A 23,357-nucleotide genomic window follows, 5' to 3' on the forward strand; every position below is an offset into this window, starting at 1 on the left:
ATCTAACCTAAAAGATTTGCTGAAAAGCTTGTGTTGAATATTGGACTTGCCTTCAGTAGTAGACACTTGGGTCAAAATGTAAAGTAGTACATTTTCTTCTGTGTCGTAACAGCAAATTGAGTTGCTTGCTGGCTGCTTTGAGAATACAGAGTACCTCATTTTTGTGAATTGAAGACTGCTTGTATCTCTGAAGTTTGTTCTTCAGATTCCCCAAACTGCTCTGCTGTCACCTGGGTGCTCTGCTCCTGTTTGTTGGAATACAGTGTGCCTACCCAAAACAAGTCAGTCTGTCTCCTTGTGGTTGTTTTGTTTTGTGTGTTCTATCCAGTGTGTGTCTGTGGTAACCTCCCCCAGGAAGATTACAAATTCCCTCATGGATCATCACTTTCCCCCAGCCAGGAGCAGTTTCTCTAATAGGTGGAGGAGAGGAGTCTTTAATTGAATCTGTTCAAGGTGAGAAAGCCCTAAAATACTTGCTTCTCTCTTTCTGTGCAAGTGATCTAATGTTCTGACTTAGATAAAAGGTGACATCCTCTTCTAGAGGGGTGAAGCAGTGCGGGAGAGCCTTGGTCCTCTCAAAGAACACTTAGATACTTCTGAATCAATGTGGTTGGAGTTGTCTGCTGTGACTTGTGTTTTGGGAACACAGTCTGTAGAGAAGGCTGGGAGCTGGATGCTTGCCTGCCTGTAACATTTTTGTGCTGGCCTCCCTATGAGGCTTTTAGGTTTTGCTCTTTGTGATTTGCCTGTTACGAGAGTCTGAATTCTGTTCTGGTGTTGGAGATGCCTGCATTCTTCAGGTATGGAATGCAGACTCTTTTCATAGTACCCATGTCCATCAGATAAAACAGAAACTGAGCCTTTAATTTTTATTTCACTTAAGCTAGAGGGAAAGGAGGCTGATTTAAAGCAAAGGAAGCAACAACATGAGTATTTGTTCAGCAGCTGTCTGTATGTTGTCATTAAGCCTGTGATCAGCAAAAAGCAGCAAGTGGTTACTGACTTCAAGGCAACAGGTAAAGCACCTGCCAGGAATGGGAATTATTCTGGAGGTACTAGTCCCTGTTGATACCCAAGGTTTAAAACTTGATGCTTTAGGTAATCTGTAAGCAATTAGTTCCTTATCAGTGTTTATTCATTATTTCTGTACACAGATTTGTGTTAAATATCTAAACCCACAACGAAATGAGCAATTCACTAGCAAGCTATGTGATGTCTTCAGAAGTTCAGTCACTAGGCTTTTTTTTGTGTGTGTGTTTCTCATCAGTTTCTAGTGCCAATAGGGCCAGTAACTTTTCAAGCGTTTTTTGCTGTCTTGAATTTCAAATCTAACATTGAAAAGTCTTTTGCTGTTAGGAATGTTCATAAGACCTCTCAAGACCTGGTAAGCAAGATCTCTCAGGTTCTCAGCAATCCCTTCTCAAGCCAGTTTTCAGCTTTCTTGCCTTCCCAGTCAATTCTGTGAAAGCATCTCTTCTAGGCAGAAGGTGGTGTTAACACTTCTGTAGGGATCAAAGTCTCTACAGCCAAGACTTGTGCCCAAAGTTAGCAAAGCTTCTCTTCAGTAAAGACAAACAGCACAAAGTTTACAGATACACTCCCTGTACTCTTAGAGAAGACTGAAACATAATACTGGAAAAATCAGTGCTGCATGTTGTATTTGTGAAGTGCCCAGTGGTGCTCCCTGTTCCGGTCAGGAGAATTTTACATAAAGATGAGCCAGCTGCTGCAAGTGGACTCAAGGCATTTGGCACTGAGTAGTGATGTCGCAGGACAACATTCTAGCATTTCATCAAGTAGCTGTCAAAACACATTTATTTAGAGGAAATACTAACCATCAAAAGTTAGATTTATCTGCTCTTAAACTTGTGTCATAGCATGCTTTTCTGTGATGTGTCCTGTACTGTTACTGAACTCATCTGTGCTTTAGGATCAGCATGTAAACGGTGGCAATATGTTAGTTTAACCTGTTCAATGGCTTTTGCAAGCTGCTGAAAACCTCTTTGTGATCTGTACATGGTTCATGCAGTGTTTCTTGGCCCCTTTTGTGCCACATACTTGTGTTAAGATACAGCTTGGCTGTGGAGCTGAAGCAGATCGAGAAGATAATCTTCCAGCTGCTGCTGTCTGTGTTGCCAGTTTCTGTTGTTAGCTTTGTGCTGTAAACAGTAGGTGCAAAGGTGAGCAAGACCAAAACTTTTATGCAGCGTTGTGATGCCCTCTTTCTCTAGCCACCATCTGTTTCTAGAGATGCCTGAACTGACCAAGCGCCTTCTTCCCCTCACTTTGCTCAGAGCACAGTGGATCTCAAGAGTGGGAGACAGAAGATCCAGTGTGGGGCAAGTCATTTACATGAGTCAGGCTGTAGTTCAGGAGCTAAGGACCTTTTTTTTTTCAGGGGCTTGCTCTCAGAGCAGTATTTAAAACACCAGTAATTTTCTAGAATTTAAAAGGAAGAAATAAAAACAAAGGGTTAAAGTTGGCTGTGTAACAGAGGTGCTCTTCTGTGCTCTTCTGGCCTTGTTCTGGGTCGTGGGGTTGCCACTACTGCTCAGCTGTCAGTGCTTCATCCAAAGACTGACCCTCCTCCTGAAAGAGATGTTAGGTTAGGCCTGTTTACAGGACTCTCAAATACCAGCAAAGTGAGCAAGGTTTTGGTTTTAGCAGAAGGCAAAAAGGGTTGCCGGTCAGAACCATTCCTGCTTGTCCATATTGTCTTCAGGTTGGGAAAATAACAGAGAAGTACCATTGGGCAGGGTCGGACAGCACTTACCAGGTGATAGAGTTACACAAGGATAAGGGAAGTAGTAATGGCGATGCCACGCTCTGCTGGAGCTGGCATGCCTGCACAGCTACAGCTGTCCTGCAGTGGGCCCACAGCACTAGCTAGCTAGATGTGAGCTCTTGAACAAACACAGCCTTCAAAATGCAGCAGGACTGCCTGTGGGATGCCTCAGCGAGGCAGCGAACTGAACCAGGGAAGTCTTTGGGTGTAACAAAGTCAGAGTAACTTTGCCAGGTCCATTCTGAAGTAACTCTGAAGCAGGAGCAGTGATACCTTGTGTATAAACTTAATGCTGGGGTTGTGGGGTTTACATTTTCCAGATCACAAACTTCACTTGATTTTATGCATTCAACTGCAGACTTAATACATGCTCAAGTTTAGCATTCTCTGCTTAAATTGGGATTAGCTGTCTAATGCCTGCGTTCTCAGTTTTGTTAGCCATTTGGACAAGCGCAGTACAGTTTCAGTAATCAAGGTCAGAGATGGTCAAAGGTAAGAAGCTGATTCTTCCCACAAATTCTTGCAATTTATGCCTAGTTCTGAAAGTGCACAGTGATGGTAAAAATAAAGTTTTATTTAAGGAAAATGCTTTCTAGGTATCTGTAGTGTATCAAAGTAGTTTTGTTGTGATTTGGAATTTGTGCTGCTGAGTGATCCTCTGTTTCAAAAATAGTTTCCTGTATAATCACTAATAATCCAGGATTACAGAACGTCCTGGTTTTTTGGTTTTTTGTTTCTTTTTTAATAGTAACAGGTCTGCTTTAATTAGGCTCTAATACAGATTAAGGCATTAGGCAAAGGGGAATCCTCCCATCTCTCAGTGAAATTGAGTGCTGGGAGAAGCATTTAGATAATCAAAATTACAGAACGTTTCATTAAGGCATGCGCAGCCAGTCATAGTAGGATAAATGCTCACAACCCAAATTCATGAACTTTTAAGATGTAGCAGATTTTCTTTCCCAAAATAGTCTATGATCTAGGTGGCAGATCCCGCAAATCTTCACCTGAATAGACTCAGTGAGGTTAATGATGTGAATAAAAGTTTGAAGGATAAGGACCTACACAAGCAACCCAAACACAACAGATACCAAGGCTGCATTATAGCATACAGAATCAGTCAGATTCATTTCTCTACTAACAAGATTAAAAGCACTAGGTGTTCTCTGCAGCACCAAAGGGTGATCTAGATGGAGAGAGCCTGGGGAAGAGTTTAAACAAACCCTAAGGAATGCAAAATAGCAAGATGGGATTTGCTTTTTTCGTGATTACTTTCTTGAAAAAAATAGTAATGCTAGCAGTAATGACCCATTCATCTGTGAGACAAACCAACCACATGAAAAGTGGATGAAGAAAAATCATTCAATGTACTTTCTGTCCAATGCGATAAAATGTTAATGGATAAAAAGGATTGGGTTTTTTGCTTAATTAAGAATTCCAGTTTTCAAATCTCATTTAATTGTGTAAATCTAAAAGGGTTTTCTGCTCAGTAGCCTCAAATTTACAATTTTATTGTGGCCATTTAGTCAACCAGGTTTTTAATTCAGGTCTATTGTGTTCCAGGGAATGTTTTCACCTCTGTGGAAATGAGAGTTTCAAGACTGAAGTCAAAATGCCTTCGCATACTATAATTGATTTTTTGTGTATGTGTACAATTAGCTTAAGGTATTAATATAAAAAGTAGGTAGGTGCATCTAATGATTTTTTTGGAGTAATCTGAACCATCTGCCTCTAGATATTAAGGAGTCACTCTTTAATCCAGATTATGGCTGACAAACTGATTTTGGCATTCACATTTCACTAGCATTGTGCCCTTGAAGAGCTGATGTAGCTGTAAAAACTCTCTTGCTTACAATTGTTGGTTTTGAAAACATTTTTGGTTTGGTTTGACTTCCTTGTAGTTGTTTGCTTATAGCTCCTTTTTTCTTAAGAAGATGGCCTTTTTAATGAAAAGTATGTTGAGCAACCAGGTAAAGAATTTGGGACTTGGAGGTGGAGGGGAAGAAAGCAAAGAAGAAAGCACTCCTTCTGATCCAGCAGCAGCCGCAGAAATGACCAGAGAGGAGTATGAGGAATATCAAAAGCAAATGGTTGAGGAGAAGTGAGTACCTGTTCCCTTATTATCAGTATGGGGCTGATTCTTGGTAACTTTGTGCAGATAAAAACATCCCAAGAAAAAGCCAAACATCCAGCTCTCCCCTTTTTTCTAAAGCAGACCAATCTTTGCTAGAGAGGCTTTCCAAAATAAAAAGTTCACCAACTGGAAATGATAAAATATTATCCTCCCCCTCCAACCCATCCTACAACTCTCTCTTACACTTTCCTGCGATCTCCACACCTTGACATGCTGAACTCATTCCTAGTTGATGTTACTTTATCTGTCAGTTTTTTCCATGGGTATAAAGCTGTTTGTAATGCAGGGGTTAATTCTAAAATGTATTATGAATTGTTCTCCTAGAACTCCATCTGGAGTACACTTTCAATACATAATCTTTTCTTTGTGCAAGTTTATTACGGCAAAAATGAAAAAGTAATGAGTGCTATGTTAAATGGATGTTTTTCATCTAGAGAAAAGTTTTAAGATGGTTATATTTTGTAGTTGCATTTTCAGTTACTTTTTCTAAAATCTATTAAATAAAGCAGAACTTTTCAGCTGACTAAATCTCACTTTTATTTTTTCTGTAATTTTGATCTTTACCACTTGCTGTGTTTAAATATCAAAACAGAAACAAAATAAAGGACTTAACATGTAGGAGTTCAAATCATGCATAATTATAAATAAAACGATTGACTTCTAAATCTCAAATGCATCTGTTCCTCTAATGGTCAATTACATAATGGTTGTGTAAATCCTTCGTGTAAGATGATTATAGGTGAAAGGTTAATCACTGACGGAATTTGAGGTATCCAGGTCTGTATTTAGCAGTAGCCATTTATATCATAAAACCTTGAACAGGTATCATTTCATTTGGAATAAAATACAGAATGTTTTGCTCTGCAGTTTGTCAAGGGATATTTAAAAGATAAATAACCACCTGCCAGCAGGAGGATGCTTTATTGAGACTGAGAAGCAAAACGGGATTCCTGAGAATAGGGAAAATGCTTGGAAAAATAATTATTTTTACAATGTTTTCCAGTGTGGCATGAGTTCATTACATGCTGAACTGTACTGAGGAATGGGTGCAGGGAATGCTCAGGAAAGTACCATTTGGAACAATAATAGGAGTATCTGATGTACTTTCAGAGAGCAAAAATTAGCTCAGGACAGTGCACACTGGTGCATTGCTGTAAATGTGTGTCAGAAACCTCTGTCATGGGCAGAATGTCTGTTTTCAGGGCACTGGATTTTACCCAGTTTTCAGCTGTACAAGAGTGGAGATCAGAGAAGTGCCTCGGTGGAGTCACACTCGGGCAGGGTTTGGCCTTTGCACAACCATTCAGGCCTTGGGTTCTCCTCAGGTTTGGGTGGGGTTTTTTTGGTGATAAAACACACAAAAATGCACAGATTACTGTTTCTCAGGAAAATGTGTAATACGCAGGAACAAACAAGTGACCTGCACTGGCAGTCTCCAGCACGCTTGCATAGAATTTGCTTCCAGCACTGCAAGAGTTTAAGCAAGAGGGGACCACCAGTTTGTGCTGTATATCACAGGCTCTTGACTGTCACGTAACTACTCCCACATCTGTTCCCTGTTCCCACAAAGCTTCATGTTCCAGGGAATAATTAGATCCTCCAGAACAAAAAGGTGTTAAGATTAGGCCAGACGCTAGGGCCCAGGCAATGGTGGGAGATGGGCTGAGTAAGTTTTGCCATGTCTTCCCATGATGCCAGGACAACTGAAAAGCTCAAATTCACCTGAGCAGAAAATCCCCTCCTGACCCTCAGCCCCACAGGACACCTAAAGGGATGTGTAGTCATGCTGTGCATGCTGCCCTGTGGAAGCATATCCCAGTACCGACTATGGCTGCTAATTGCTTGACTGGAGGAGTGAGCAACAGAAGAGGAAGGTGGAGAAAGAGAGGGGAAATATTCCAGAAAGGCTAAAAAAATCTCTTTCCAAGCTTCCCATCAATGGCTGGCTGAAAGAAGTTTAAGATGGCTTCCAGTTAACGTGAATATGAGAGAGAGAAACCCAGAAACTCATTTGTGATTTGTGGAAGCAAAGAAAAAATAACATTTCATCTTGCATGTAGCTTTTATGTGACAAAATACAGAAGAAAATCAATGTTGTTGTAGAATTTCCATGACAATGCTTCTGGGGAAAAAAACTGAAGGGTGGGGGGGTGGGGGGGGTGGGGAAGGTGAATGTTACCACATGTTACCAAAAATCTTTGAGGAGACACATTTTGCAAATAAATATATAAGTAATCTAACCAAAAAGTGTGCTGAAGAGTTCTTAAATCTAATGAAAGCTTTTTATAAAATCACAAACAAAAGCAGTACTTCTCCATGCAGGGAAGCTGTGGAATTCATTGCCATAGGATTTTCTGAAGGAAAAGACCAGGAAAATTCATAGGTGACAGAGGCCATCCAGGGCTGTGAAGGACAGTGCTGTAGAGCCAATTTCCAGCTCTAGTACCCTACACTACTGATTTTTGGAAGGTGGGCAGTTTTGATACAGGGTGCTTATACTCTTGATTTTCTTCTGTAAGTGTCCACAATTGTCTACTGTTGGCGATTGGACTCTAGAGTAGGTAAATTTTTGGTCTGACCCAGGAAGACCGTTCTGCCATTGTGTGTGTTGTTATGCTATGAGAATGTCACATTCATAGAACAGGAGCATTGGCAGGCAGCCCCATCACTATACGTGCTCTGATGGAATAAGCAAACTTTGTTCTGCTTATTAGAATTGTTCATTGTTATAATGAGCAACCACAGCTAGTACAGGCACAAAGTCCAGACAGGTAGAATTGGCTTATCCTTAGTTCTTCACAGGACTCAAGGGAACTGTTCTGAGAACAGCTTAGGGTACAGGAAGCCTGGCTCCTTAGCATCGCTTCATTGATACTGTTCCTTTTTGTGCCTTTGGACAAGTTACAGCACTCTGGGAACAATACCTGCATGTAGCTTTTTGCAGCCAAGCAACTGGTTCCATGTAAAAGGCTGTATTTTATTAGCATCTTGAAGAAATGTTTTTTCTGATTTCCAGGATGGAAAGAGATGCAGCATTTGCACACAAAAAAGCAGAGCGAGCCTGTCTGAGGGTTCATCTGAGAGAAAAGTACAGACTCCCTAAGGTAAGCCTGTAGTTCACCATGTCATCTGGTGCAGTGGCCAATTTTAAGACAAACTGACTTCCAGTGCAGAGTTCTGAAAATGGCAAATCACCTTCATTAGTGGGAGCTCCACTGCAGCTCAGTACAGAAATGGAGGAGGCAGGAGCTATGGTTTCCTGTAGCGACTGCTTCTTTTAGACCCTTTTTTCTCTGCTCAGTAGATGAATCTAGTGGAAAGATTCTTATAATCCCTCTCTATACTGTCAGATCTGAAACAGATGACTAGGCAAGTTGAGTCATCTGATCTGATCAGGTTTCACAGTTAGTATACGTTCTTAACTTAGCAACATGCAACAGTTTAAAAAAAGCTATAAGCAAATACGCGAAGTCCCTGAAAACTCCTCTACAAGCTGTATGCTTGAGTTTTGCTAAACTTCTGAAGGCTCATTTCTACTATCTTCTTCCAAGAAGCACAAGCAAACTGTCCATTTTTTTTTTCTTTAGTGCTCCTGACACTAGCTGTCAAATGTTCCCAGGAAAACCAAAATATAAACAGAAACTTCAAGCAACAGAGAAATATGGAGGTTTGTTAAAAGCAGGCAGCAGCTGCAATAGTTGCTGGATCATGACAGAAAGCATAGTTAGCATTTAGGTTGATAGTATTTTCCTGACATAAAAACACATGGATACAAACAAGGATAGCTCTCTTCTGTATTTAAAAGTGTTTTCCTGGTTTAGAAGGAAGACTTGCTCCTCTGTTTATTTTCTGATCATCTTCCAGTTTTTCAGGGATTTAACTGTAGAACTCAAAGGTTTATCAAAGTACAGGATTCAGCACTAAGCTTGTAATAAACATCCACAGATCTTGCCTTCTTAAAAAAATTTAAATAAATAAAACTTCAAAAAAAAGATTAGAAACGTGAATATTCTGGAGACAATTTCCTGTCACAAGAAGGTGATGGTTCTGTAATGAAGAAAGCTGGTATCTCTTGTAGGACTGTGGGCTGAAATTGAGGTGAGCTAAGGGAGTGAAAGCCAGAGAAGGATTCTGCAAAAGAATCAAGGAAGATAAGCCCACAGCAGAAAACGTTAAGTGAATACTTGGCACTCATTTTAACTGCAGGGTCACTATGAATGTCCCTAGATAGGTTTCCCTATGACAGTCTCTTTTATGGGGGTGAATCAGAGGAATTTTCTCAGCTCAGTGTTATCAGAGGAGGTTATTGAACGGTGAAGGGCACACCAGAGCCAATGGGTATTTACCCAAGAATTCTAAAAGATTTCAAATTACGAATTGCCAAACTTACCAAGGCATGTAGTCTGTTGTTTAACCTCAAAAGATGGGAAATGTGAATACATTTTCAAAAAAAGGCTCCAAGAGACACATAGGGAACAACAAATCAGTAGTTGACTTCTGTAAGAGAAATGAAGGAAAACTACTAAAGATAGCTAGCAGATATATGGGCAAGAATGATATGATGGGGAAAAGAGAAGTAAGACTTTTGTACCAGACAGCCCAGCCTTTCGAACCTGTTAGCATGCTTTGAAGGGATGACTGATCATAAGGGTGAAAACAATTAGTTCTAGTTTTCAAAAACCAACCAAACAAACAAAAATGTTGGACAATTTCCTTCCCCAAAGACTTGTTAAAAGAAAACAAACTGTTGTAGGGTGTGAATGAAAGTCCATTAAGTATTGAATATTATTTTCCATTCATTCTGAAGAAGTGACTGAAGACTTGTTTGTGCAAATTAGTACCAGGGCCTTTACCACTGTGCATTTAAAGGCTCCCTGAAATTAGAGACTCTGCTCTGGGCCACAGAATTGAAAGGCTTTGTGTCTGTCTGTGACTTTCCAGCACTTGGTTGTGGTATGTGGGTGCAGACCACTTGTGCTTTCCAGTTTTGTCCGGAGTGGGTTGCAGTGTTAGATGCAGCCCAGAGAAAGTAACTCAGGGTTCTGTGCTTGGAAAAGTTGTCATTTTGTAAACTTCTTCCATGGGCAGGAGAGAGGTAATATGGGACAGAGTAGTCTCTGTAGGGGTTTGGATCATGCATCTGCTCTGAACTACTACTACTACCACCACCACCACCTACAGTAAAGATGTTAGCATTTTTTAAGATTTTGTTTATGTTCCACAAGGAAGTATTTGGTGATTCTTAGCAATTTGGGACCTTGTTTATATCACTAGCACTCACCTGCCAGCTCTGAGTCATTACCATTTGTTTTCTGATCGGTACCTTCCAGTGCTTTTCTGATTAATTAAAATGGAGGAAAGTAAAGAATCCATCTTGTGTAAATTTAGCTAATTTAGTTTTTAGAAAAACTGTAGTATTTAACCCAAGCAAGTCATTTAGGGACACTGTCATCAATGGAAAGAGACCAGCACTTCTAGCCTCATCTATCCGAACTTTCACATAAGCATTTAAGGCAGAGTTGGGTCACCTTCCAGTGGCTCATGCCTCTTGCAGAGGGAGGTGAGGTTGCTACCTTAGACCAGACAGCTGAAATCAGGTGACATGTATTCCACTCCCAAGACACTGGTTCTTGCAATGCTGTAGCTAGAATTAGCAGAACAACCTGATCTTTGTTTTTGTGCTCACAAACTTGAACTTGAATCTGAACTCAGCCTTAGGCAGAGTTGCACATAGATCCCAGAGACCTACATAGGTCCAGAGACTGTGTAATATGGTTCAGATCCTTCTGAGAGCAGGATCTGTTTCTTGGACTTACTGGATTATTCTATTATGTATGTGCATAATATTTATTGACTTCATGTTCTGGTCTCTCACGTTTCTTTGGTTTAGCCTAATATGCTGTGTTACTCTGCAGTTAGCATCATGATGCAGGATCTCCTGTTGCTGACTTGGTAGATTTACTGGGAAAGGGGGAAAGCTTAAGAGCTGTTGCTTTCCACCCTGACACACAGAAGTAGAACGTGTGTTCCCATAGCTTATGATACCAATGAGTCTTCCCTCTGCTAAAACCTGGGTTGCATCCATCCCTGAACTTGAGCCTCTATACAGGTAGTGAAAAAAGCTTATTTCTGGAAAGTCTTTGGACTTTGGACAGGTTTACATAGGGACTTTATTCACAGATCATTAAAAGATCACGTGAGTTCTCTCCAAATCTTAGAATGGCGGTAGTTTATATGCTATTAAACTGCACTTAGCCTGGTCACTCCTTCATTGCTTATAAAAGATTTCTAATGAGATTTGTTTTCCCAGCTTCATTTAAGATACCCTTCACATACAGTTATGTCAAATATTACTTCAGTGACTTGCTGCAAATCTAAAATTTGAGCAAATGCCCTGGCAATAATGGCTCTTTTCTGGAGTCCTCTGGTTGCTTTTCCCTCTGCAGACAGTGTTATGACCATGTGATCTGTGCTCTCTGTGTTTCTCATTCCATCTCCTGCAGTCAGCAGAGCTTGGGGCTTGCTGGTTCATTGGTCACATGCAGATATGGACTTCTTCATGTTTTGGTGGCCCGTTTTGTATCACCAGCTTCCAAATAGAATGAACCGAGATATGTTTAACTGAAGCCCCAGGCTCCTGCTCTGCGGCACAGAACCACAAAGGTATTCAGGTGCTGGGCTCCAAGGGATTTCAAGGAAATTAAGAGCCTCCATGCCCCTGTGGGTGCCGGCCCAGGCAGACAGAAGCCTGATTACTGTATCAGTGTGATTAAAATATTCACAAATTCTTTTAGAGAAAAGTTACTGTACAAAGACGCTGGAGTCAAGGCAGTATATGGCTCATGCTTCCAGAACTATCCCTGCCCCTTTTTTAGTCTATATTAATTAAGCAGCAGTAATGAAATTAACTATCGACAGGGAGTTCAACACATTCAAAATACATGCAGCTAACAGGGTACTTCATTCATATGGCTCAGGGTTCTGTCACAGAGATGAGGGAACAACAGGAGCCAGGAATCGGCCCGAGGCCTGCGGGCACCTACCTGGTTAGGGCCCAGCCCGGGGAGAAGCCGAGGGAAAGGCTCTCCCAGCCGCTGCAGAGCCTCCAGGGTTCAGCTCCGAGAAAGCACGAGCACTGCGCGGGGCTGAGGGCACCCGCCCGGGCTGTCCCGCGCCGGGCGCTGTGGGCCGGGGGGCGCAAGGCCGCCGGTCCGGGTAGGCCCGGGGCCCGCCGGCCGCCCCCGCCCTGCCCAGCCGGCGCCCGCCGCCGCCGCGCGGCCGAAGCCCTCCTGCTGCCCGCGCTGCGCGGGCCCCGCCGCCGGAAGGCAGCTGCGCTGCGAAGCCGGCCCTCGGCCGGAGCCCACGGCGGGGCAGCCGGCGCTGAGGGAGAGCTTCGCAGACGTTGCTTTTTTTTGTACTAGTTGGCAGGGTTCAGAAGCAGCCGCCTTTTCTCTTGGATTTCTTTGGGAAGTTATTCAGAATATGTTTAATGAGAAGTTTATAACAAGTCCGTTAAAAAAAAACCCACCGCTTCATAAAAAGGTGTGCTTTTCTGGAAACAAAAATTTCCAGTAGTGAGTGTAAAGACAGAAAAGGAATTATGATTTTAAAATTGTTGGATCTTTTTGATGTTATCAAAATTCTGATGTGCTAAAATGTCGCACAGATGTTTTTGCACAGAAACAGGGTTTTGTGTGTAATGTTTCTATCACACCTGGCTAGCAATACTAGCCTCCCTCGCACAAATGATTTGTGCTTGCCTTTCTGAACTGAGTGGGAAGGATTTAACCTGGCCGAAAGTATTAAAGACACCAGAGATACTTTGCATCCTTTCTTGTCCTTGATCTGAAAGAATTTGAGAAAAGGAGTGGGAATGTCAGCCAAGGGTTCTTAGCAGTCTGTTTTTTGTGGCTTGGTGTTTGCTGTCCAAACGTGCCTCACTGAAGTCTGCCTGCGTTTCAGTGAAACTTAGGTCAATGGCATTCAGTTCAAAAGTATTTCCTTCACAGTGAGGTGACCTACCCCATCTTCTTGTACCTAATTTGCATTTTAGATGAACTGAAATATATTATGTTGGTTGAGGTGGAGTTTTGAGGCTGAGACGAACAGCCCAATGCAACTCTGGAATCGAAGCAGAAAGCCTGGGATGACTTAAGGCCAATGAAAGTTTCACTATGAAAAATGCTTCTGTGATGTTCATTACAAGAGAGCCCTGAAGGCCATTCAAGCAGTGTGTTGGCACCACTCAAATTCATCAAGCCTTGTTCGGAAAATTACATGTATCGGGTTTCCTGGTCTAGCCCTCTGGACTCTTGCCCACAGATACCAGATTCAAGAGCCTGCCAGTCAGCCGGGCTTTCCCAGCAGATTATTTAAACCCATCACATATTCCCACTGTCTCCAAGGACTGATCTTTTACTTTATAGCCACCTCTCTATATATCATCTCCGCTGCCTTCTCCCACAGTGCTGAACTTTTTCAGATGGCTCCACCAGCTGCCATTTTTCCTTCTCCTCAGAGTAAATTACTACCTTAACAGAGGGCTCAGTCAATCACTTTCATCTACCTTCAGATCTGCAGGGACACAAGTCTGTGAGCAGTGGGCCTAATGGTTAAGCTTTTCCCTCCTCCTGTCAGTGGCTACTGGTGGTGCTTTTGGCCAGTGGTTAGTACAATCCTGCTATCCTGACAGAGGAGCCAGATGCGAAGGGTTCCTCGTGGAGGACACATTCCAAGGAAGTCTACCATTTGCCAGTGAGAGGAGTTTTGTAGTTTCCTCAGTGCTCTGTGGATCTCGTGCTAAATCTGCACTCCTAAATGAGTCAGTGCTGGGGCATGCTTTCTGGTGCTCGAGTGCCATTACCCCATTGCTAAGCTACCGGACAGTCCCTAACACAGTTTTGGTCTGAGCCAGCTAGCCCTTTAGGGTCCATCACCTGGCATGAATTGGGAGCAAAGGCAAATGTGACCGAGGAATTTAAAAGCCTGTCTTAGAACCTGCAAGTAATAGGATTGAATGTTTATGCATTTTCTGCGCCAAGCACAACTAAACACTACAACATTTGCAACAGTCACTGAAGTGTTTAAAGACTTGCCCACTGAAACATCAGAAATGCTGGAAGGAGAGGACCCAGCAGTCAAGCAACTACAAATTGACAAGGTCGTCTAGGATCAGAAAGTGATTACACGATGGAAACACGAATTGTAAATCATGCATTCTTTCTGCAGCATCAGTTTGATGCCGCTTCTAGCCCTGAGCCGTCATAGGCCCTCTAGTGTCATGTTCATAAAATTGCACCGCTCTTAAAACAGTTACTCGATTGAACCCTAAGGACAAATTACAGTTTGGCTTAAAAGTGAATCGACCTTGTGACTTAGATACAGTTATATCATCTGTGTTTTCCCAGTCGGGCAAGACTCACCTCATTCATAATCGAGGATGAAAAATTTATTTTTCTCTAACTTTGAAAACATGGGTTTTGCAACCAAAACCTTGCTAACTGACTTTCCAAGAAAGGGAAGTGCTGTCTTAAAAATCTATGGCACAATGTTTTGAGACAGGTACTGGGGCAGAAAAAAGCAAGGGAAAAAATGATGTGAAGAAAGCTCAGTTAAGCTGCCTCTCTATTTGCCCTGCCAATGTGTCGGTGTTGAACAGAGCTTTTGTAAGCAAATTTGAAGTGAATACAGTTCTATTTAACAACTCATTTCAGATCAACAGACTCTCTATAAGGACGTTTGACTTTTAAAATCATCTGAAGGTACAGTTCATCATCTTCAGGAGTGAAGGCATATTGCTGCACCTATAGCTTCTCATTCAAATGATCCCTTTACATGGAAGTGTTATTAGCCTCTCAGTCTTTCGCAGATGGTTATCGAGGTCACACGCTTGCCTGTACCTGAACCTTGATCCCTTTTTCACTCCTAGAGGCGTTGCTATTCCAGCTGCAGGCCTCTCTATAGAAACACAGGTCTGCACTGAGCAGCTGAACATCTCCAGGCGTTACCAAACCTGCGTACCTCCTGCCAACCGCACAGGTCATCTGCAAGGCAACCTGCTGGCCTGGGAGGAATCAACGGTGCTGAGCTCTTTTGGCTCAACATTGCAGTCTCCTGTGAACCAGACAGGCTGTGTGTGCTGCCTGCTTACGGCATAAGGCCCACGCAACCAACAGGGCCTGGTATAAGCACGGGATTTGCTCCACCTGTGTAAAGCTGATATTTGTTACCACAGCAGATGCATTAGGGGATTGTTGGCACTCTCTCATACCTATAGCCTGGCATCAAAAAGGCTAGAGAAATGCACCTCATCTTCAGATTCCCTCCAGACAGAATATCCACCTGGAAGAGAAAGGGATAGGCCTGGAGAAACATGTATATACATTATTGCATGACTGGCGTCATATATAGGGGCAGAAGGAGCAACGGCAGATTATCCGCTATGCTCTTCTGTGTTCATCAGCTGCAATATACCGTTTGTTCTGGGCCGTGAGTGCTCAGCATAGTGACAAGAAAGAGGAAAACATATCCTGAGGGCGAGTTTAATTACAGAAAGATTAATTATGAAAAAAAAAAAAGTACAAGATTTTAAGTGGTTGATTGGATTGTAAGCCTAAATCTCTAAACACCAGCATTTTAATTAGCAGCTGAGTAGTAAAATATCATTAGGCTTTGTTTTCCTTTTGGAGGCATATGCCAAGCCAGCTACTGAACACTTCCCCATGGCTTTACCATGTTCTGAGAGGCCCCAGCTTTAAATCCCAAGAAGGGCTAATTTCAAAGGCTTCAGGATGCTTATGAGCCCGGCTCTCAACTAAAAGTCAGTGGAGCTGGGTGTCTTGCTGTGATTTTGAAAGTCTCCCTTCTGCAGTGTTTATTTCAGTTCTGAGGTGGTGTTCAGGTCTCCACAGCTACCTTTGGCTGACCCCCCATGAACATGCTGCCACCTCATAGCACCCAGGGGCAGGCAATGGTGATCTGCCCCATCTCCAGCAGTATCTTGGCTTTGGTACACATTAGGTGCTCTTTGGGGCCAAATTTCAGTAATAAGAGTAGAAGGCTTGCCTCCAAGGTAGGGCAGGAGCTCTAAGCTGGCAAAGAAGATATTAAGCATGTACTTAGCTTTGCTGATTTGTGGCAGTTGCAAGTAAATTTTGCAGGATATGCTTTTCTGCACTTGTGTCTACCTATTTAGCATTTCTTGGTTGAAGGTCTGCTTTCTTTTCGTCAGCCCTTACGAAAACATATATCAGGAAGAAAATGAAATTATTACATGCACGCTATATGTCCCTGAAAAAGATTCAACTCCATGATACAACATCATGGCAGAAAAATGCTCTCAGACCTGTGATAATGCATTAAGTATTTTGAAAAATGAAAGTCATTTCAGGTAGCCTGTAGTATGGGACAGAAACCCTGAAAATCACCAGTATCAATCACTAGCACATATTGTAAATAAAAGCATGACATTCAGGACCAAGCAGGGCCCCGTTTTCAGTGCAAAATCTAAAGCTCCATGTTATCTGGGCCAGATTTATAAGAGAAAGCAGTCCCTTAATGAACCTAATCCTATTAACAGAATTGTCAACTTAGGTTTGTCACCAGAAAGATGTTTTTAGCCATGAGACATTTGATCTGTGGGCAACTTTTTAATCTTTGGAGTACCCAATGCATTACCTCCATACAAAACAGTTTTTTAAATGAGATATACAGATAAATAAATATATTGATAAAAATAAAACCCACACAAAACCCTTTTATTCACTTACTGCCTTTTTCCTGAACTGGGATACAGTAACCAATTAACTTCTGCAAGGTTTAAACAAAGAGGCTTGAGGTGCTAGTGCCTGTGATGCAGGAGAGGCACATCTGACCAGAGGCACATCCAGCCTGTCCAAAGACCTTGTCTGCAGCACAGCAACCTCTCCCCATGGGCCCCACCGTGCCCTTCACATTGCTGGTCTGCACATATATCCACCATGTCACCTCAAATGCCACTGCTCTCTGTCAGAGTGTTGTCACACAAATGCTGTTCTTCTGTCCACGTGCTGGGGGTTGTGTTGTGCTATGTGAATATATGATGCATGAAAAGCACCTCAGGAAGGGACTATGTCATCTGCCCCAAGCAGGTGGATCCCCTCCCCTCATCAAAGCACTTCTGTGGGCACCGCTCTACAAGATTCTCTGCTACTGAACAGCAGGATGGTTTTTTGTTCACTGATATTTAGAGGGAAAGAGTATTCAGATGCAATCAGGTGTCTTCTCAACAAGTGCTGCTAAAGACATTGAAAAGGAAAGCTTCTCACCATGAAAGGGACATGCAGTCATGTAATCTCAAACAGCTCTTGCTCTATTGTGCTCTGATGGGAATATTGTTAAGACTTGATTTAATGAATAGCGCTGTTCTAGAATTAAGGGATTTTTTACTTGTATGCAGCCATTACATAAGCTCTAGCTGTGCCCCAGGGGATGCACCAGCCAGGCAGAAAGAGAAACTTGTTTCAGGAGAAGATCTTCAGTGCATACAGGCTTTAGACAAGTATCTGAAAACAAGTATTTGCTAAGCTTGAAGAATTCTTTTGCTGATCTGAATGTTTTCTTAATGGGCCAGAGTGAAACAGCTGTGGATCTCCTGTGAGAAAAACGGAGCCACAGTGTGGTTGTCAGAGCAGTGGGATCAGGATTTTGCTCCCCGAGAAGGTTAAGGCCAGGGAGCCAGGGGACCCCAACACAAGCAGTGCCCCTGCCCACTGGCATGGTCCCACAGGCTCCGAATGCAGCGGGAAGAGCTGGGGCTGGCAGCAGGGTCCAGCAAGTGCCCAGTGGCTGTCCAGGAAAAAAGGCATGGTCTCTCCTGGAGAAGCAGTTAAGAGGCCAGGCTCAGCAGGGGACCACTGTGGCATGGGCACAGCTGTGACGTTGCTTAGGGCAGGGCTGGGGGCCAGGCATGAGCTGAAGTGGGGTTTCTAGGCCCCAGGGGTAAGGGGGCTCTCAATGACGTCAGCTTGGGCAACAACACGCTGGTGCCCACAAGGGCCCGACAGCTGGGATGTTGAATAGCCTCCCCCACCCCCCACCCTCGCACTCCAGACTGTGATCCCTGTGTGGGGATGGTGCAAGGGGGTGCTTATGGGGGGGGACAAGGCTGGTGGTTCCAACCCATGTCTCCTTGTCCCTACTTGCAAGGTACCTGCAGCCCTGCTGCATTGCTTATCAAAAAGCCCACTTGCAGGACAAGGCAAGATGAACTCTGGTTTTGTATGTAATTGGTGCAGTCCAGACCTGATGAATCACAGGACCAGGTCTGCCTGCCTAAGGATCTCTGCACATAGGCAGAGCTAAACTTTATGACAGGGTAAGTTAGGCCTAGGGAAAGCAGTACACCACACAGCAATGCTGGAAAAGTGTGGCTCCCCTGTGGATTATTCTGTCTGTGAGCTTTGATCTCTTTTGTTTACAATCAGACTTCGTATAAACAGGTGTTTAGACTGTCTGTTTTCTGTACACCTCTGTACCATGTATGTATAAAGAACTCCGTGTTGCACCTGTAACAAAATGGACCTGAGCCTGACTACGTCAGATGCAAACCCAGGATTACCAGGCACTAAGGCTCTATTGCCTGTGCTGTTGAGTTGTCAGACTAGTGTCTGACCCAGTTCTGGCCTGGGCACTCTCCCAAGCAGTTCCCAGAGCCAGTTTGGGAGTTAGGACTGGCATTCCCAATAGGCAGTTAGATGGGACCACTCTGTCTGGTAGGGCAAGAGAGTTCAATAGCATCACGGTGGGTTGTTCCAGGCCAGCTGGCCTTGGGGCAAGAGACCACTGCCAGGCATATTTAATTTACTAGAATATATGTTGCTTCTGTGTTCTCAGAGATGCTAAAAAGGTGTCTAAGCACTTGCAGAGACCTGGAGACTATGGAGATTAAAAGTCATCAGGAGAGAGGCCATCCCGTCCAGTGCTTGCTTGCCAGGGTCCAGAGGGGCTTTCTGTATAGGTTTGTAGAGCCCATGGCCCCAGCTGTCCTGTCCATGAGGTCTGCCTGTTTTAGGTGCTCTCTGTGGTTCAAGCTGAGTGTATTCTGATGCAGGGTAGTGTATCTGGCCAGGTGACAGTCCCTACGCATGTGCATGCTGGGATAGCAGGGATCTGCACACCCTGCTCATGCTCAGACTGCACGCTGCTGTTTGACAACGACGTGGTGCATTTCCAGCACCACATTTCTGATCCCAGCTTTCAGAAGTGAGTGCTTGGAGCTGCAGGCTCACTGTGTAGTTGGACACTTGCAGCATTAGCCTGACTTTAACAGCATCCTGTGGGAAAAATCTTCGGGTCTCTCCTTGAGAGAAAACAAGCTTTAACCCAATTCCACCAGACTTTTTTAAAAACCAAACAAACAAAACAACAGGTAAAATCAGAAACTTAATCCTACATCTCCATTTCAAACCAAAGTAATGGAATCAGATCTGTCAAATTTTGGAAGAAGGAGAAAAGGCCATACATTTCTTACGTGTTGCTTTGCTTGTTGTTGAGCGACCCTACCCTGCAGAAGCTCATACTAGGTCTGTTCAAGGACAGCGTAAATGCCAAGTGACTAGAGGCAGGTGACTTTGGCAGAATTGTACTGCTTTAGACTACATCTGAATACATTCTTCTTTGGTCAGAGAACACTCTGAATCCCCAGGCTGTGTTGTGCATCACATCTCAGACTTCAGTAGGACAGTGGGCTTTGGTACAAGAAGGCATCAAACAATTGTTCACGTATCATCCTCTACTGCTACTTGGGAGAATTTCAAAAGGGTTAGCTCCTCTGACATCCAGCACTCGCTGATTAAAAGTTTAACACATTTTTTTCCTGCCACACAACCAATAAAGAACACTTCTGCCAATTGGGATATTGTTTCTAGCTCCTACAGATCTGGTAGCAGCAACTCTTACCCAAACAGGTCAAGAAATGTCCTCACCCATTTTAGCCACATGGTAGTAACAATCATGATACACTCTCCATATTTTCCTAAGAGGTATGGGGAGGAATCAGGTTCAAGGGAAGTACAGTTATTGCAAACATCATTTTCCAAATATATGTAACAGTAAATAGTGGCTATGCTGTCAGGCATCCCAGTCTGCCTGTCCTTGCTAAGGCCTGAGACGATGCAGACATTGCTCATATCTGTCCTTCCATTCATTGTTGCATTCATTCATTCATGCAAACCCAAGACCGCTCTCACTCTCAAAAACACCTCCTGCTGACAGTGTTGCTGCTTATTCATATCAGGCCCTTGCTGCTGTCATGCTTCATTTTGGAGATGTAACGAGGCATTAATGCTTATCTTTGATGTGTGAACTGTGTCAAAATACCCTGTTCTTCTGAGCTCTGGATCTATCACAATCCACCATAAAATGTGAACAAAATCACCATTGTTTGAAACATAGACACAGCCCCAGCGTTTCAGCGGGCAGGCAGGAAGCAAGTGTGTGTAGCACTTATGGCATCTCAGTCCTTTTAATTGCTTAACCAGCTCCTTCTCCTGTCTCCTTTTGCTCTCTCAGACTCACACCCAACCTTCTATCCTCTCTTTTGTTGTCCAAGTCCTCCCATTACCCCACTTACCAGCACTGCTCTGATTATGTGTCAGGCAGCCCCTGCTCTTCGTCACAATTCCAAGATGCCAACCAAAGACTTAGATATAGTTTAGACATGGTTCAGGGAAGATGGGGACCTTCTTTCCAGTAATTCTTTACTAAGTTTAATGCATCTTTCTTCAATAAGGTGTCAGTTTAGTGCTGATACCTAAAAATGCCCACCACAAATGAACAGGGGAAGGGTAGCCACACAGTTTTTCTAAAGCTATGGCTTCACCAACCAAATCGCACAACAGCTGATAGCCTAGGCAGTAGATTGCAGCAGGTCTTTGGTGGATACAAGTAACTTGTGGTGGATTTCCTGCAGCATCAGCATGTTACCACAATTAACACATGTGGCAGAAGTTTCTAAAATGCCAAATGACACTGAGGACTTTGGTTTTGACACTACTGAAACCCTTCAAAGAAATATAATTGGCGTTTTCTGAAAAATTCTAGCACTTGTATGGGGGCTGACTGAGTGCCTGAATTCCTAAGTGGCATCTAAAAACTCTGAAAAACCCCTGCATATGTTTCAGTTCTCCCTAAAACAAACAAACAAACAAACAAACAAACAAACAAACAAAAGCAAGACTCATCATAGACCCTGGGATAGCAGACATACTCTCATGTACTGTATCTATTTTCTGCTTCTTGTATCAGAGTGAACTGGATGAGAATCAAATACAGATGGCTGGAGACGATGTGGGTTTGCCAGAAGACCTTCAGAAGATGGTGGCAGAAGATCAGGTGGAGGAAGAGGACAAGGACTCTATCCTGGGACAGCTGCAGAACATCCAGAATATGGACATGGATGCAATCAAAGAAAAGGCACAAGCCACCTTCACCGAAATAAAACAGGCAGCTGAGCAGAAATGTTCTGTGATGTAGAAGAAACACCACTATCCAAGGGCTGTAAATTCAGTCTTGTCTCACATGGGCTGCAGAATGCAGGCAGGCAGAGGAATGCATTTAGCTCTATAGCATTAAATGTAAATATAGAAAAGTGAGAAAGAGAAACTTAAACCCCGAGGGGGGATGTCAAAATTTACATGCTGTGACTGCTTAGTGTGAAGTTAGAACAGATCCTAATTTTTTAACATAACATTTTTCCCCATGGAAAAAAATGGAATTAGAAAAGCTAATATTGGGGGGAAATTGTGCCTTTTCCCATGTTTTCAGAGCCATCAAGATGCTATTAAATGTGTATTTTTTAGCAAAATTGTGCTTCTTATATATAACATATGGGTAACCACTCATTTAATAACCTTTTCAGAAATAAACACATATATTTCTAATAAAAAAATGTCTGTTTCAAAAAATATGAAACAAATCCGGTACTCAAATGTTGATGTTTTCTGCAAAAACTTAAAAAACAAGGCTTTGACCATCTCTGTACTAAATATAGCAAGAAGCTAAAAGCGAAGTGTATGACTTTACAGCTTGGGACAAAAATGTCATCATATACAGAACTAGTGGGGACTTGTAGGGAACCAAGGCTGGGTAGCTATCAGCAATACCTGGTCAGTCCGCAATGCAGACTTCTCCAGGCTGCTCTAAGTTCACAGCCTCGTGGTCTTCAAATGCAGGTCAAACATGAAGTGGCAGCAGTGTCCCTCTGCCTGGCTGCTATGTGTGCCAAATGCTGGGGCCTGCGGTACCAGCAAATAACTTGTATAGGCTAAAACAAGCTAGGAGTTATCTCTATACAAGGCTAAACAGAAATCTGGGCCACCTGAAGGATTTGCCAGGGTAGGTCACCTAAACGCTGAGAAAAAGCACGGCTTTCACTAGTGCTAAATCTGAGTCTGTGGGACAGGCAGGATCTGATTCAACAGCTTTAGATTCAGGACCAAGCAAGATTATCTTTGCTGCTGTGCAGTTTTTTTCTGGGGAGAACCCAAGCAGGTGCTGGCACAACTGCCTCCAGCTCCTCCAGAAGCAGAGCTGATGCCGGTTAGCAGCTGGCGGCTAGTGGAGGGACGGCTCTGTGCTGCAGCCTGCAGCGCTGTTGGGGCTGCCAGCTGGGCCCATGCAGCCTGGGCAGGCCAGGGGGGCTGGCAGAGGTTATGGCCCCCAGCCCCATGGTGGTTAAGGCAGGTGGGAGCACCAGCCTGTCTCTGCACTTGCATAGCCCTGGCAATTATCATGCATGATAACCCATACAAAAGTTGTACGGCCCTTGTACATGGACAGTGTATGCAATGCTGCTCCCAAGGGGCTTGGATATTGTATAAAATTAAGGACTCTGTAAGCTGTCCAAGAGCTAGCCTGTGAATGAAATTTGTGAATGAATATATGTAGCACCTTCCTACAGGTTTATAAGTCTCTCTTTCTCTCTCTCCCCTCCCCTCTCCTCTGTCTCCACCCAATCAAGTAAAAACATTCATTTAAAATGAATAAATGCACAAAGTATGGTTTGTCTCTTCTTTCTTTCTCTCTTTCCCTTCCTTCCTTTCTCCCTCTGTCTTTTCACTTTTGTCTCTCCCTCTCTTCTTTTCTGCCTTTTACCTTCCCTCCCCTCCCCTCTTTTCTCTCTCTCCTTTCCTTAATCCTGGCCTCCCATACTGGTCTGTGAAGTGCTAAAGATAAAATTGCAACACACTCCAGCTGTGATGGCTGCTTTGTACTGAGCCTGCTTTGCTGGGGTTGGCCCACGCCATCCAGCCCCACAGAGCAGTGGTGGCTGCCAAGCCCCAGCAAGTTGCAGTGCTTTGAGAGATGCTGGGCAGTCTGGAGAACTGGCTGTCCGCAAGTTCCATGGCCCTGGGCCTCCAGTTAAGCTCAGGACTGCACCTCCAGCCCCTGCCCAAACCATGC

At 43.5% G+C, this 23,357-nt stretch overlaps 1 protein-coding gene and 1 long non-coding RNA gene across 2 annotated transcripts; one reads left to right on the forward strand and one right to left on the reverse strand.

Moving 5' to 3' along the window:
- Nucleotides 1-2,473: 2,473 nt before the first annotated feature.
- Nucleotides 2,474-12,501, reverse strand: LOC129783101 (uncharacterized). Its single transcript, XR_008745083.1, has 3 exons — nucleotides 11,960-12,501; nucleotides 9,307-9,413; nucleotides 2,474-2,589 (listed from the first exon to the last, which is right to left on the reverse strand). It is a non-coding gene; the product is annotated as an uncharacterized LOC129783101 (long non-coding RNA).
- LOC101920495 (complexin-4) lies at nucleotides 2,583-22,954 on the forward strand. The gene is made up of 3 exons (XM_005242899.4): nucleotides 2,583-4,883; nucleotides 7,933-8,020; nucleotides 21,201-22,954. The coding sequence occupies exons 1-3, from the start codon at nucleotides 4,717-4,719 to the stop codon at nucleotides 21,426-21,428; spliced, it is 483 nt and encodes a 160-aa protein (XP_005242956.2). The 5' UTR covers nucleotides 2,583-4,716; the 3' UTR covers nucleotides 21,429-22,954.
- Nucleotides 22,955-23,357: the final 403 nt, after the last annotated feature.

Source organism: Falco peregrinus, chromosome W (genome assembly GCF_023634155.1).
Source record: "Falco peregrinus isolate bFalPer1 chromosome W, bFalPer1.pri, whole genome shotgun sequence".
NCBI lineage: Eukaryota > Metazoa > Chordata > Aves > Falconiformes > Falconidae > Falco > Falco peregrinus.